The sequence below is a fragment of the Equus przewalskii genome, chromosome 10, assembly GCF_037783145.1.
Source record: "Equus przewalskii isolate Varuska chromosome 10, EquPr2, whole genome shotgun sequence".
Taxonomy (NCBI): Eukaryota; Metazoa; Chordata; class Mammalia; order Perissodactyla; family Equidae; genus Equus; species Equus przewalskii.
The window spans coordinates 15,242,393-15,258,297 of record NC_091840.1 but is presented as its reverse complement, the minus strand read 5'-3'; the positions used below and the strand labels follow the sequence as shown (position 1 = coordinate 15,258,297).

The 15,905-nt window shown below is 42.5% G+C and overlaps 1 protein-coding gene across 16 annotated transcripts in view; it reads right to left on the bottom strand.

The window, feature by feature from the left end:
* The window catches only part of TEX2 (testis expressed 2), a 111,211-nt gene that overhangs the window by 58,246 nt on the left and 37,060 nt on the right, over positions 1–15,905 (bottom strand). For 12 of the 16 annotated variants that reach the window (XR_011523298.1, XR_011523300.1, XM_070561609.1 and 9 more), the window contains one exon: positions 1,270–2,926. Coding sequence is in view for 13 of the 16 variants with exons in the window: in XM_070561609.1 (XP_070417710.1) it covers positions 1,270–2,901 (1,632 nt within the window). In the remaining 3 variants the exon portion in view is untranslated. Of the gene's footprint in view, positions 1–1,269; positions 2,927–15,174; positions 15,324–15,905 lie in introns of those variants that run through there. The other 4 variants (XR_011523299.1, XM_070561621.1, XM_070561617.1 and 1 more) reach the window with 2 other exon arrangements.

The window sequence follows — 15,905 nt, the reverse complement described above, 5'->3', positions numbered from 1 at the left end:
CCGGTGGGGCAGTGGTTAAGTGCGCATGTTCTGCTTTGGCGGCCCACGGTTTCTGGTTTGGATCCCAGGTGCGGACATGGCACCATGTGGCAAGCCATGCTGTGGTAGGCGTCCCACATATAAAGTAGAGGAAGATGGGCATGGATGTTAGCTCAGGGCCAGTCTTCCTCAGCATAAAGAGGAGGATTGGCAGCAGTTAGCTCAGGGCTAATCTTTCTCAAAAAAAAAAAAAGAATAAATAAAATTATATAAAAAAATAATAATTACAAAAAACTGGTTAAAGGGCTGGCCCAGTGGCGCAGTGGTTAAGTGCACACGTTCCGCTTCTCGGTGGCCTGTGGTTCACTGGTTTGGATCCCGGGTGTGGACATGTTACCGCTTGGCAAAAGCCATGCTGTGGTAGGCATCCCCCGTATAAAGTAGAGGATGATGGGCACGGATATTAGCTCAGGGCCAGTCTTCCTCAGTAAAAAGAGGAGGACTGGCAGTAGTTAGCTCAGGGCTAATCTTCCTCAAAAAAATTTAAAAAAAAAACAGTTAAGATGTAAATTTTGTTATGTATATTTTACAATTTTAAAAATATATATAAAAATGTGTGTATGTGCCCATGACTTACAAACTATACAAGCTACAACTATACTTTTATATTGTGTATATTATGAAACATACACAATAACCAGAAATTATTTAAGTATGCAAAAATAAACACAAATGGAAGTTCTAAAATTTTCTTCCTGCACCCTGATAGATCGTCTCAGGCCCCCCTCAGGAGGCCCAAAGTCTGAGATCTGACACACACTGAATGGGGATGTCTCTTTCTCCAGCCCAAGCCCCACTGCATGCAGGGGAAAGAGGAGTGCCAGCAGGAGCTAGCCGCTCACATTAATTTGCCTTCTCTTCTTCCTTTCCTTCTCCTGCATAACAGGAGTATCTGACCCTTCTCCAGGGTCTCAAGAATATTTAATCCTAATAGACTCAGCCATAATGAATCCTAAGCAAGTAGCAAATCTCTGCCAAGTTTAGAGAGAGACTCAGATAAGAACTGGATGTGAATGCTACTCTCTAGAACCTTGGAGATCCCTGAAAAAATACTTGGTGAAATCGGCAAAACCTGAACTAGAATGAGGTTTCCAGATAAGCTTCTTGGGTACCTGGAGAATGAAGATCCCAAAGTCTTAAAAACACTGCTTGTGACAATTAATTAAACAAATTAAGTCAGATCTGAAATAAGGCTGCATGTGACAGAAAGCGCGCTGGAGAGAGGCTTACCTTCAGTATTTCAGGTTCTTTGATATCCAGAGGTCTTGTGTTCCAGTGTTGTAGATTTTTACATAATCTCTGATATTTATGAGCACTTGGTGGTGTAAAAAACCAAATCACGCAAACTGCAGTCATGAATCCAAGGCCAACTCCCAGCAAGAGTCCACTCGTATACTGGGGGAGGGGGAGGATGAGGTACGCATAGACACACATTATAAAGAAGCCCAGCGTCTTCACTGGTAATTCCGGGTGCTGCACAGCCGAAGCCATGTCTTCGTCACTGTCAAGAGATGTGCGATCATCTGCCAGCACGTCTGGCTTGAGAGGGATATCTGCGAGCTTATCAACTTTACTCTCCCCCTCCGTTTCCAAATCAAAGTCCTCAGTGTACAGTTCACAAAACTCTTCATCTTCTTTGCTCACTAAGGCAGACAAAGAACATTTCTCAAGAACTAGAGAACTTGTCTTCAGGCCTAAATCCTTTAGACTGCTCACCTGGGAACTTTTTGGTTCCACCTCTCTTGCAGGCTCCTCAGTGGACTTCGGGGGGTCACTTCTGGGGATGCTGGGTTCACTTCCATAGCCATCCCCCTCGGAATCATACTCCTCTTCCTTGATGCTGTAGTTGTTATTGCTTTCTAAGTGACCGTTCAGGCTGGACAGATTGGAGAGTTCTGAAGCACTTGAAGATAAGGCTTTGGGCCTATGGCTCCCACTTTCTTCCCCTATAATTTTACTAAGGAGCTGAAAAGGCTCATATATGACTTCTGAAAGGCGTCGTTTAGTGTCTTCAATTTTAGCCTCCATTTCGGGCACTTTAAAAAAGGAGCGCGTATCGGAGGGAGAAGTCAGTGGGGAAGAAGGTGCAGTTTTGGAATCTCCACCTGTGTTTCGTGGCTGTGTGAACTGCTTGAACAGGTGTAAATTCAGCTTGGAGTCAGGAGCTTTATAGGACACAGTATCTGACTCCTGCCTGGAGGTGTCTGTGGACAGAGACTTGACTAACGTCTTCATCAAGTGCCTGTGCCTGGGGGGGTGTAGGGATTCTTTTGGCTCCACCTCGGTCGACAGGGACTTCACAAGGCTCAAGAAGGGTTTTGTGCTGGAAAGTGTGGAGGATGAGGCACTGGATGAGAGGACAGGAGACTTGGAAGGAGAGGACAGTGGGGAGGAGGAACTGGTTTTCTGCTCAGAAAGGGAGGACACACTGGGAGAGCTAGCTAAGGGCCCCAACAAAGACGACCCTGGAGACAGAGCCAATGGCACTGTACTTAATACTTGCACTGCTGGAGGAGGGGACTCCAACAGCTTTACAGCGTTCTGGGAGACGGGCAAAATGGCAGGGGACAGTCTATCTGCCAGGATAGGCTGGGCAGCAGGGCCAGTGGGGTCATAGCCACCCTGGGGTTCAAAGTAGAGGTCTTCCTTGGCTTCGAGCCCCGTTACAATGCTTCGGTCGTCCAACCCCTCCTCGAGGTACTCCCTGAACTCCTCCTCCTCTTCCTCCTCCTCCTCCCCGGATGCCGAGAAGTGAATGGCGATAGTGTCTCGGGACACGGACCTCTGTACATGCACTCTGGGGGCTGATGGTTTTGGCATGTCAGTGATTTTTTCGGCATGGCGACCATTCAGACTTGTCATTGCCGGCTTCACAAGGGCTCAGGTTCTGTGAAAACAGCAAGAAAAACAGAAATCAGAAAGTGGTTTCTCCACAGGAGACACTGTCGTGTGCATAAAGGAGCACAGATGATGCTCACTTCTAAATGGTGATTATGCTTTTACTTGGCAGATGGCCACTGTTTTTCACTTGAGTGGGTTTAATGATTTCATTTTCACCAGATAAATTCCAGTTAGATATTCTCTTTTATGAGATAACTACAAACCAGTATTATAAATGCCATACAATCTGTCTTACTTCACAACATCTGAGTAATCGTTTCCTCCCTCTTAACTGGCTCATTTCTATCAGCAATTCTGTATTTCAAGCCTTGAAATACCTGCACAATAGACGTCACCAGCATTACTTCAGAAGTCTAACAGGATAAAACACAGCATCCTGCTGATTTTAAGGATCTTGGAACAAAAATTTCACCAGTGGTTTTCTAGCTATAAAAAGCTAACCGAGGAGGGTTATTGCTTCCATTGCAGTTTTCACAGCAATCCTAACAATTACTTGGCTTGCATCTTCCAAGAACACTCATACTATCTTGCCACTGCAAATGAGTAGCAAAGTATCCGAGTATGGAAAGGGAAATCTGTAAACTAATTGCTATGACCTGTTGGCTTCTTTATTTGCCGAATGGTAGGTACCATAAGGCCTGGGTATTCAGGCAGCCATGAAGACATGGCCATCTTCTGAGGCTTCCGGATAAAGCAAACATATTTTAAACTGAATCCAAGATTCAAAGGGCAGGAAAATGAAGCATGAAGTATCAGTGCTGTAACCAACCACCAAGCAAGGACTCTGCTAAGGGCTATGGTGAGAGACATGGAAGTTATGCTTTCTGCCCTTCTGGAGCTTAGTAGCTAGCTGGAGAGAAAATAGACATCTAAAAACCTGGGCAGAAAAACACAAGACACCAAGCCCACCTTGTGACATCTAGGACACTGCCTGTCTCCTTACTCCCTTAAGGCCCATTTACTGGGCACCAGGCATCATGACAAGCCCCACAAGATTGAAATTAACACCAAGATCTAGAAAGAAACCCCGTCAAAATGAGTGGATCTCAGGCATTTTGAGGAGGGTGAGACCAGTGTGAGAGGTAAGACACTTGCTCAGTCTTTTAAACTGATGAGCAGGTTGTAGTGAAATGGGCATGATTACAGAGAAGGGACAAAGGCATGAAGATGAGCATGGGCACAGTGTGTCCTGCCACATGGTCTGTTTTCTACCTCCAGGACAGAGCGTGGGTGTTGGGAAGCAATGGGAGAGCATCAGTACAAGAGAGGTATCATGGAAGAGTGGGAAGAGCAGCCTTGAGACTAGAAAATAGGGCTTCTGATACTTGTTCCTGTTTCAGCTGACTCTGGAACTCTTCCAGGGACCTTGAACAAGCCAAGACTTCACTGGGTCTCAGAATCTTCATCTGTAAATGGAGGATTAAGAGTCTTTTCCAAATCTAAAACCCTACATGTTTATGTTTACAGGTGATTGTATACAACCCGACATAACACACTTATATAAGTAGTCTACCATAAACAATATTATGTTGCTTATTTCTTTAATTTGAAGGACTCCTATATTTAAGTCTTCTGCCAAATACTCATGTTCAAAATGCTGATGACTGATACTACCAACAAGAGAAAAGGTAAACCTGGGCAGGGGAGTGCAGGAAACAGTGATCATGGATCACTAGAAACAGGAAATAACCCAAAGATGACAAGAATTACAGTTCAAAGGCCTAGCCATAACAAGGACACATCTGAAACTACACATTCTCAGTATCAATATTTCAAAGAAATTACTTTCCTAAAAACCTTCCAACAGACTAAAGAGCTTCTGCAATGCAAAAAAACCAGGATCAAAACAAAGAGACAATCCACCAATTGGGAGAAAAGATTTGCACATCATACGTCTGACAAGGGGTTAATCTCCATAATATATAAGGAACTCACAGAAATGAACAATAAGAAAGCAAACAACCCGATCAAAAAGTAGGCAGAGGAGATGAACAGACATTTTTCCAAAGAAGATATACAGATGGCCAATAAACATATGAAAAGATGTTCAACATCACTAATCATCAGGGAAATGCAAAGCAAAACTACACTAAGATAACACCTTACACCTGTTAAAATGGCTATAATCACCAAGACTAAAAATAACAAATGTTGGAGAGGGTATGGAGAGAAGGGAACCCTCACACACTGCTGGTGGGAATGCAAACTGGTGCAACCACTGCGGAAAACAGTATGGAGATTCCTCAAAAAACTAAAAATAGAACTACCATACGACCCAGCTATCCCACTACTGGGTATCTATCTAAACAACCTGAAATCAGCAATCCAAAGTAACATATGCACCCCTGTGTTCATTGCAGCACTATTCACAATAGCCAAGACATGGAAGCAACCCAAGTGCCCATCGACTGATGACTGGATAAAGAAGATGTGGTATATATACACAATGGAATACTTCCCAGCCAGAGAAAAAGACAAATTCATCCTATTTGCAATAACACGGAAGGACCTAGAGGGAATTATGCTAAGTGAAATAAGTCAGTCTGAGAAAGACAAACACCAGATGATTTCACTCAAATGTGGAATATAAACAAATAATGGGACAAAGAAAACAGTTCAGTGGTTACCAGGGGAAGGGGGGTGGAGGGAGGCACAGTGGGTGAAGGGGAACACTTATGTGGTGACAGTCAAGAAATAATGTACAAGTGAAATCTCACATTGATGTAAACTATTATGAACTCAATAAAAAAATGTGTTGAAATATCGAGGGGGGGGGGAAAACTTTCCACCAGAATTTTACCCTCACTTATTTATGACCCTCAGGCTTTCCTATCCCCACTGGATCCAGGAAAAGGAAATGATTTCTATCAGTCAACAAAGCAATTTAAATCCAGGAGCTGGCAGCCAGCTAGAAAGACAGACTCAGGTCCAGGACAATCCTTCCCTGTTATCTCTAAGCCACGGATCTGTAGGCTTAGTAGGAAGAAAAATACCAAGCGCAACACATGTTTTTCATTTAACTGTCACCTAGTTTTCTAAGAGTAATTTAAAAAGAAAATTATAGAGGTAATTTAAAAAGAAAGTTTGGTACTTGATAATTCTCAGTAGGCTGAGAAATAAGCCTCATTTCAATTGCTTTAATAACATGAAGGATGCTCTGCAAGGCTCTGCTGTTCTGAGGGTGCTTCAGGAGAGTGTGGCCACAAGCGAAGGTGACTGTGGGCAGAGGTGCAAATACAGAGAGCACGATTTTGAAGTTGAACAATGTTAAGTCAGTCCTCTGGGGAGCAAGGCAAGAGAGGAGAGGCTCCTCTGTAGTTGAGGGTGGGATTGCCTGGGAATCCACAGGCAAAGTCAGGCCCAGTCCAGAGCCAAAGAGTAAAAACAGCAGTGTATCCAGGAGCCTGTGGCCTCAACAGCCAAGCAAGGCCCCAGGGAACAGTGAGCTGGCACCTGTCCAGGAAGGGCCATCACAGGGGCCTACCTGCCCAATCCTCCAAGACAAGTCAGGCCCCCTGATTTGCTTGTTAAAGGGACTTCTGCTGATCTCTGATCAGACTGTCTCAAGGTCTGTGTCAGCCAACAGGGCCTGAGCTGGGCCCCATGGAAAGATGGGTGCCAGGCAGCCAGCCTGGGGCAGGCAGTCTGGATCACCACAGCTAATGTGTTTCTCCAGGGCTCAGGTAGTGGCTTCCAAGGTTTAGAGTAAACGCCCCCGAATCCACAGTGACCAAAGCCTGGCTCCACTTCACCAGTTTGTTGTGTGTGTGTGTTTTTGTTTTTTGTTTTTTTTTACTAAAACCAGCCGTGTGACGTAAAAACAGCACTACTACTTTTTAAATACAAGAAAATCTCAAGGCCCTGTTTGCTCATCTGCAAAATGAGGGGATTAGACTAGATGAACCAAGACTGCTTGTAGGACCAACTCTGCTGGATAACTGAGTGTGCTAGAACCAGGGTCCATGATTTGGGTTCTAGACAACCCATCAAGCAGTCACTCCTTCCTCCTCCTGGGGACCAGTCCAAGCCCCCTCCTCTCTGTCCTCCTAATAGCTGGCTGCCAGAGTCAGCAAAACTGACCCTCTCATAGTCACAGCCTTGCAGGACACTCAAAATCAAGAGAAAATTGCACCTGACTGTTGTCCAGAAAGATTACGTGGTTTATCCAAGGCCACAGCACTGAACGAGGAGGGGGCGAAGGAGACAGTTAGACGTGGGCTTTCAACACTGATGTCCTGATGCCTTTCCCACCACAGCAAGCTCCTCCTCAAGCATGTCACGTACACTCTTTATTAGTCCTTGTCCTGGCCTTGGTAGCCGCCCTCTGTGCTCCTTCACGGACAGCTCTCCCAGGAACTAAGCTCGGTTCTCAACAATCTGCACACAACCAGCTGCACTGAGGAATGAAGAGTATCATCATTCATCTGACAATCTAGCATTATAAAAAAATAACTAGCCTTCTGCCTTCTAGTATCCAAACTCAATTATAAAGAGTCTCAAAAAAAACAGACAACCTTATCTCCAGCCCTCAGGAACTGAATGAAATGTCAAAAAAGGAAATTTCCTTCCCAACAGTTCTCCTTCTAAAGCTACCAACAGACCACAGCACTTTGGATCTGAACACTGAATCCTGAGTCTTGAGAGGGGAGGGCCTACACTTCACGCTGCCACATAGGACGATTTCCTGCCAGAGATACGTCTAAGTAAAAGTCTGATTTGGTCACAATCAAAGTGGTGCTAAAGATTAATTACATCCAGCCCCAGAATGGACAGGGCTGGGAGAGGCAACACTGACAAACTGAGGCCAGAGGGCTGGTGTCTGGGAAGGCAAGCTCCACTATCAGGACCACCATTCTGCTGAAAATAACTAACAATGAATTCAGTATTTTTTTTTTTTTTTTTTAAGATTTTATTTTTTCCTTTTTCTCCCCAAAGCCCTCCGGTACATAGTTGTGTATTCTTCGTTGTGGGTCCTTCTAGTTGTGGCATGTGGGACGCTGCCTCAGCGTGGTTTGATGAGCAGTGCCATGTCCGCGCCCAGGATTCGAACTAACGAAACACTGGGCCGCCTGCAGCGGAGCGCGCGAACTTAACCACTCGGCCACGGGGCCAGCCCCTGAATTCAATATTTTTAAAAAAATCTGGGGCTGGCCCTGTGGCGGAGTGATTAAGTTCATGCGCTCCGCTGCAGCGGCCCAGGGTTTCATAGTTTCAGATCCTGGGCGCAGACATGGCACTGCTCATCAGGCCATGCTGAGGTGGCATCCCACATGCCACAACTAGAAGGACCCAGAACTAAAATATCCAACTACATACTGTGAGGATTCGGGAAGAAAAGGGAAAAATAAAATCTTAAAAAAAAAATCCGAAAAGCACTGAAGCTTCAACAACTGAATAAGGAATAACCAGGCCAAAACTAAGGAAAATGGGAACCTAGAGAGATGAGCCCTCAAGAAGCCACTCTTGTCCTCAAAACACTGGATGATTCTGGCAAATTGGAACTTTCATTTTAATGATCTCCCGAACAGAAACTGAAGCCCAGGGCTGGCAGAGGTGGAACACGAACTGGAGACCCTTCTACAAGGAGCTGGGACCTCAGAGGGCTACCTCTACTTGGCAAGAGGTGAGCCAGAAGCAAACTAGCCCTCACTGCGATTTAATAACTTTGAGGATATTATGCTAAGTGAAACAAGCCAGTCACAAAAAAAGACAAATACTGTATCCATTTATATGAGGTATCTAAAGTAGCCGAATTCACATAAACAAAAAGCAGAACGGTGGTTACCAGGGGCTGGGAGGATAAGAAAACGGGAAGTTGTTTTTTAATGAATACAGAGTTTCAGATTTTTATGATGAAAAAGTTCTGGAGATTGGTTGCATAACAATGTGAGTAGACTTAACACTACTGAATTATACACTTGAAAATGGTTAAGAGGGTAAATTTCATATTATGTATATTTTACCATAATTATAAATAAAAAATGTTTTTAAAATTTCACCATTCAAAACTTTACAATGAAAGTAGTATAATACCTAGAACTACTTATCATGCCAACTAAAACAACTATTCAAAAAGCTCACATTGTTCTTTAGTGTTTACACTACCTTGTGGTTACATTCTAAGATAATAAAGGCAAATGTACTTAGGTTCCCATACTCCTAGGGGAGAAAACAAAGCTTTTTAGAGCCAAATGCTCTCTGTACCTCAGCGTTAGTCACACGTTTTGGGGAAGCAGGATATCTCAAACTGCTCTGCGGATGGATCTTTGCTGACTATAATTCTCCATTAAGGTTTCTATGTCTTGTAAAGATGTTCATTGCTCTAAGATTGAGAACGCCTCCAATAAGTGTTTCTCCCCGCAGCATCTATGCAGGATTCCATTCTATCCAGTCTAAAAACAAGGAACAAATCAATGGCTCCCACCTAACCTGAACTCACAAAAACCAAAGGCCTCAAAGAGGAAGCCAGTAGCCAGTCGCCCTCCTATCATGAACTCCATGAGGCTACCAACTTCAGTGGAGTCAGAATTAGAATACGAAACATCCATGAAATTTATTTTATTTCTAGTCACTCAAAAAGGTTATGATCATTTATTAGGCCATGAAAAACCAATCAACAATAAATCAGACTGTACAATGAAAAATTAAGAGCTATTTTAAGACTCAATGTTGGCATTTATTAACTCAGAGATAATAACCTTTCTGAATCTGGTGGGGTCTTTTTGGCTAATTTTCCAATAATAACTGCCCTTCCTACCTGCTGTATTTGAAACAATTCAATCTTGGGGTTCTACAGAGGCATAAAAAGAGAAAATTGTTCCTTCCAGGCAGCTCACTTATCACCAATTCATCTACTTGGGTCTCCCACATTAAAACAGACAATAGTAATGTGGCTATTATTACTATTATTAATTTTTAATTTATATACTAGATTAGAAGAAGTGCTGGAGGAAGAAAAAAGAGAAGGAAGCAAGGAGGGAATAAAGCAATTTTGACTGAAAATTGAACTAGTCTCCAGATAGAGCACAGTACTATAGCATGTTAACAAGCAAGCCGGTTTGGAATGTCTCATTTCTCAGGAGCATCCCTAATCCTTCCAGATCATTATTAAAATTATTTGTCTTTGTAAAATTCATCCTGTTAGACATTTGCTGCCTCTGAACAAGGTTACACTTGGATATATGATGTATGAGTACCAACCATCTGCCAGCATGGGCTGCATCAGTCAACAGTTTTAATTCAAAAACTTCTCTTGGCAGAGGAAAAGAGGAAAGCTGCACAGTATTGCAGAGGATGTCTTAACACCTCTGATCTATGTATTTTTAAATAGAATCTGATTTTATAAAAAGTAGGGAAGAGGCCTTAAGATTCCATTTTTCTGCCTTGATGCTGCAGAGGAAACAGTGAATCTGGTCAAAACCAACCAGAGTAGGAAGGTCTGATTTAGCCTAAAAACCTCAAGTACATCTTTATAGCTATCCCTTGATTCATTTAAACTCAGTGGAGCAGCTAAGACTTGCCAGCAGCCATTCTAATCTGTTAATACTCCAACTCACAAACAAAAATCAATATTGACATTATAGTTAATGAACTAGCTCTAGCCTTAGTTGGACTTCAAAAAAGAAAAGAAAGTACTCTGTCAGCAAAGGCAATCCTCCCAAGGCACTTAGAGCTTGATTGTTAGAAACTCAGAACCCCTTTCCCACTAGTTACTAGGTTCCCAGACCCACACTCAAAGTCTTCAACCCAGCCGAGTCCTGCACCACAAACAACACGACATAGGGTTCCTACCACTGGTAAACAACACGTCCACCCGCTTCAGCCACTGCCCAGACCTTTTACCTGCCATGATGCAGGCCCACCTGGGAAAGAGTGCCACATACCTGGAGGAAAAAGGTATTCAAAAGCATTAACACAATTAGAATTTTGCTTTATAGATTGTTAGATGATCCTGATAATGAAATTCAAATTCAGTTCACAGTAACTCATTCAAAACCAGGTCATGCCTCCAGTGCAATCACACAAGGCCTGTGGAGGTACATAAAAAATTACATCGGTGTCATCCACCGGGAGAACTCAAGGAGACAACAGATGGACGTGGTATAATGACACCTAATAAATGAAAGCAAAAAAAAAATTCTACCGTAATGAAAACTCAGGACAGGCTAATCAAGTAAAGAAGCCTGGCAATAAATTTTTTTTTTTTTTAGCAGAAAAGTCATGTATGTGACTTAGGAGGAAGAGATGCGGAGAAAAGAATATTGCAGATTTGAAACATCCGTGCAGGGAAAGGCACTGAGATGGGAACAAGTCTGTCAAGTCAGATCAAGAGGATCGCTAAACAATTAGGTTAGCTACAGCTGAGGGGCTGCACTGGGGGGTGCAGGAAGAAGACTAATATTTGAGTTTAGAGCTGGGAATCAATTGCTCTAAAACTTTAAAGGCTAAGTGTTTGGATTTATATTTAAATCTTAGGAAACAGAACCACTATAGGTTCTTGAGAAGTTTGAAAACTGGATGCAAACATCTTGTTCAAGTGAGTGAATGCCTGGAACCCAGTAGACTGAGCTGAAAATCTGGAAGATGAGAATAGGGTAGTGACCACGGTTACAAAACAGCACATTGCAGGGGCCGGCCCTGAGGCGCAGCGGTTAAGTGCACACGTTCTGCTTCAGTGGCCTGGGGTTTGCTGGTTTGAATCCCGGGTGCAAACTGGCACTGCTTGGCACGCCATGCTGTGGTAGGCATCCCACATATAAAGTGGAGAAAGATGGGCACGGGTGTTAGCTCAGGGCCAGTCTTCCTCAGCAAAAAGAGGAGGATTGGCAGCAGTTAGCTCAGGGCTAATCTTCCTCAAAACAACAACAACAACAACAAAAGCAGTGTTCCTAACCATTGTTTGGCTTTGGGTCTGTCATCATATATTATTCCCCTCCTGCTCCTCCCAATTGACTCTACTAGTCAGAATTATCAAGCCCAGTTACAGGCAGTAACATGAGAGAGCCAAAGTCTCACCACTCCTTGAATTTTTTAAACTTTATTTTGAAATAACTATAGACTCTCAGGATGTTGCAAAAGTAGTCCAGAGAGGGCCCCACGTACCTTTCATCAAACATTCCTCTGTGTGTGTGTGTGTGTGTGAGAGAGAGAGAGAGAGACAGAGAGAGGAAGATTCGCCCCGAGCTAACATCTACACCAATCTTCCTCTACTTTGTATGTGGAATTCCTCCACAGCATGGCTGATGAGTGGACTAGGTCCATAGCCAGGATCTGAACCTGCAAACCCGGACAGCTGAAGTGGAGCACACGGAACTTTAACCACTCAGCTACAGGGTCAGCCCCAACCATTCCTTTTTTAAAGTCAAATAAATGCCAAGTGGTTAAGAAATCAGCTTTTAACCAGAGACCACCAGTTCACCCTTGTAAGAAAAATGCCTTCTGAGTAAAGACTGAGTGAAGAGTAAAACTTCCCGTTTAGTCTTTCTTCAGGGCCTTAACGATCAAATGTAGAAAGACATCCTCAACAGACACTTCCCAAGTACATGAAGAGGCAATTCACCCAAAAGGTCAAATGGCCCATAAACAAACCAACAAGCTCCACTTACCAAAAACAACAAAAAATTGGAAAATAAGTCAACTCAACAATTTCTACCATCAAATTCCATGATTAAAATATAATGTATGATGCTGGTAAGGGTATAGTGAGAAAAATTCTCTCACTCTAATGGTTGGAACATAATTAGTAAAAACTTTTCTGAAAGCAATTTTGCAGTAACTATTAAGCAACTTGATAATGTCACACCTATACACACACCAGACAAAAAATGGGGGGCATTAATGCTAGTTTCCAGCATATAACAGGCTTATCAATAATTTTTATTTTCTGCTTTTAGGTATTTCCAAATACTCTTGTGATCTGGAAAAAAATTACATGTAAATGCATGTCAATCTTTAAAATAAAATCGTTATCTTCAGAATATAAAATTGTACGAGGCCATCACCCACACCTTACCCACAAGAAATCAAAGCAGAAAGATTCATTTTTATAAAATAAGTCATACACTATATACATATGTATGTATGTATGTAATCTGCTTTTATACTCAAGATTACACAGTGAAGTAATCTAGCATGTGAGTTATGAGTGAGGCCTTTGGCTTCAGTTCCACCAACCTGGTAGCAGTGTGACCGGGTCTGAGCAGTAAATTATTTACTCTAACCACGCCTCTGTTTCTCCATTTGTAAAATGGGAATTGCAGAAAAATGTTCAGAAGGGGCCGGCCCAGTGGCCAGCGGTTAAGTTTGCATGTTCCACTTCTCCACAGCCCAGGGTTTGCCGGTTCAGATCCCAGGTGCGGACATGGCACCACTTGGCAAAAGCCATGCTGTGGTAGGCGTCCCATGTATAAAGTAGAGGAATATGGGCACGGATGTTAGCTCAGGGCCAGTCTTCCTCAGCAAAAAGAGGAGGATTGGCAGCAGATGTTAGCTCAGGGCTAATCTTCCTCAAAAAAAGAAAAAGAAAAAAAAAAGAATGTTCAGAAGATTACACACAACAATTTATGTAAAAGGCACTGAGCATGGTCCCTAGTAGAGAGCAAGCATTCCCTAAATGTCAATTGTTCTTGTAAGCATTTCCTCAAGTCAATAAAGATTCTTTTACACATGCTTTTAAATATCTATATAAAATTAATATTCCATAATGTAACCATTTCAACACAGGATACTACTTCAAATTTTTTGCTGTTACAAACAATGCTGCAATACATTATGATGCTGTATATAACCTTTGACTACCTCCAATTATTTCCTTAGGAAATATTTCTAGAAGTGAAATTACAAGGTTGAATAGCATATATAAATTTTCACTTCAATTAAAAAACAAATTTCAAACTCACTGTAAAAAACTTCAAGAGACATCTGTAGAGGAAAAGCGATGTTTTGTCCTGTTCCCCCCACCCCAAATCAACCTAGAATGTATCCCTCCAGTCCTTTTGTATGCGTTTATAAATATACACAAACACACCAAGCGGTTTTTGTTTTCAGTCTTAAAAGAGATCATACTATACATATTGCACTGCAGCTTGTTTTTCACTTACTATTTCTTGGACCTCTTCCTATGCCCATACTTATAAATCAACAGGCATATACATACATACATACATACATACACACACACACACACACACACACACCTTTTCTACATAGTACAGGTATACCGTCATCCACTTAACCATTCCTTTATTGATAGAAATTTGAGTTTTATCCAGTTTTCACTATTAGATACAATGCTACCTTGAAAAGCCTTCTATATAAATCTTGTGCACAAGGTCAACTCCATCCACAGGCACATTCTTAGAAGTGAAATTGCTAGAGGCACATATTTAAAATTTTGAAACTTACCAATTTGTCCAATTTACCAATTTATTCCTACCAACAGTGTATAAAAGTGTCCACCTTGAACTCTTGTCAAGACTGAACATTATTTAACATTTTTGCCCATCTGATGGATGCAGAAAAGGCAACTCAATGCTTTGATAATCATTTCAAGTTTTTCCTTATCTGTTTCTCTTCTTAACTGGTCATCATATTTCTTGCCCAAGGGTTTTTCTTATTCATTTTTGAATAATGGGTGGTCAACACTTTCTCTACTATATGTGTTTGCAAATATTTCCCCCCATCTCCGACCTGTCTTTTAATTTCTTAAATCTACAAAATTTTATATTTCGAAATGTTGAATCAGTCTTTTACTTTATAGTTTCCGGGTTTTATAGTTCCTGAGGCAGCTTTTCCCTTTCCATCAGCATAAAACCATTAGTCTCTGAAACTGTTTCAGACAATAGTGTATATAATGCACATATTGGTCTCTGTTCTCTGTACAAGGATCAAACTCTTTAGAAAAACTGACTAATGCGAACAATCATTTCTCTGTATTTTCCAGTCATAATAAATGGCAAGACCTGCAAGAAGGTCAGGAGACACTGTGTTCCTGGCAGGGGCATGGTCATGGCTGGCCAATTGGACACAGCAGGGTTCCCTGTGAGAAGAACCACCTGCCTATAAACCCCAGGAGGTAACATTCCTCCATAAACTCCACCACCACTGTGGATTGTGACAGGGAAGGACTCGAGCTGAGGGCAGCCCAGTGAGGTGACCCAGCCCAAAAGTTCCAGTCAAATGTGAGATTTTGACAACTGTTCAGCTAGTAGTAGAATCAGTCACTGAAATACATACCAGCTGAAGCCATGCGGCAGCAGGGGCAGAAGCTCTGAGGAGGACCAAGACTCTCAAATGACAGTGATGGAACTCACCCACTTCACCTCCCTGAGCCTTGGGTTTTCACTGTTAACTGAGGGGACCCTCCCCCATTGTCTTCAAGGAATTTTCCAGAAAGCTGTACATTCTATATCTATGATTCTATGATTCAACTTCCATGGAACAGAACCTACTCAGAGTCCTACGTTTTCATGTTGCACCAGAAAAATTCTTGGCAACTGCTCAAGTCAAGCAAAGGAAACCAGAATACACTTGAACTGACTAATGTGCCTAAGGCAATTAAGTCAAAATATTTTTCTAATAATATTGAAATAATTCATCTCCCATTAACACATACTTCTAGACCTTCTGAACTTGTCTTGCTTAACCCAGCTGTAGAAACATCCCTTACTTTTTCTGGTCATAGGTGGAGAGTTTGCCAAGTCCACTAAGAATGAGACGCAGATAATCAGCACTTGTGTGTGTTGCGGCAACAGGGAACACGCGTCAATCCTCCTCAAGCACCCCTCATCCCTCCCCCACCCATTGCCAAATTGTACAAAAGGTAACTCGTGTCCAGGCTGCCTCTGCTCCAGCTGTGATAACAACAGTACTCCCATCGGGCTCTCTACCCCAACGCTTCATTCATTCATACTCCACACAAACATCACTCCAAGAACAACCTCTTAGCTTCACCCTCTCATGGATTC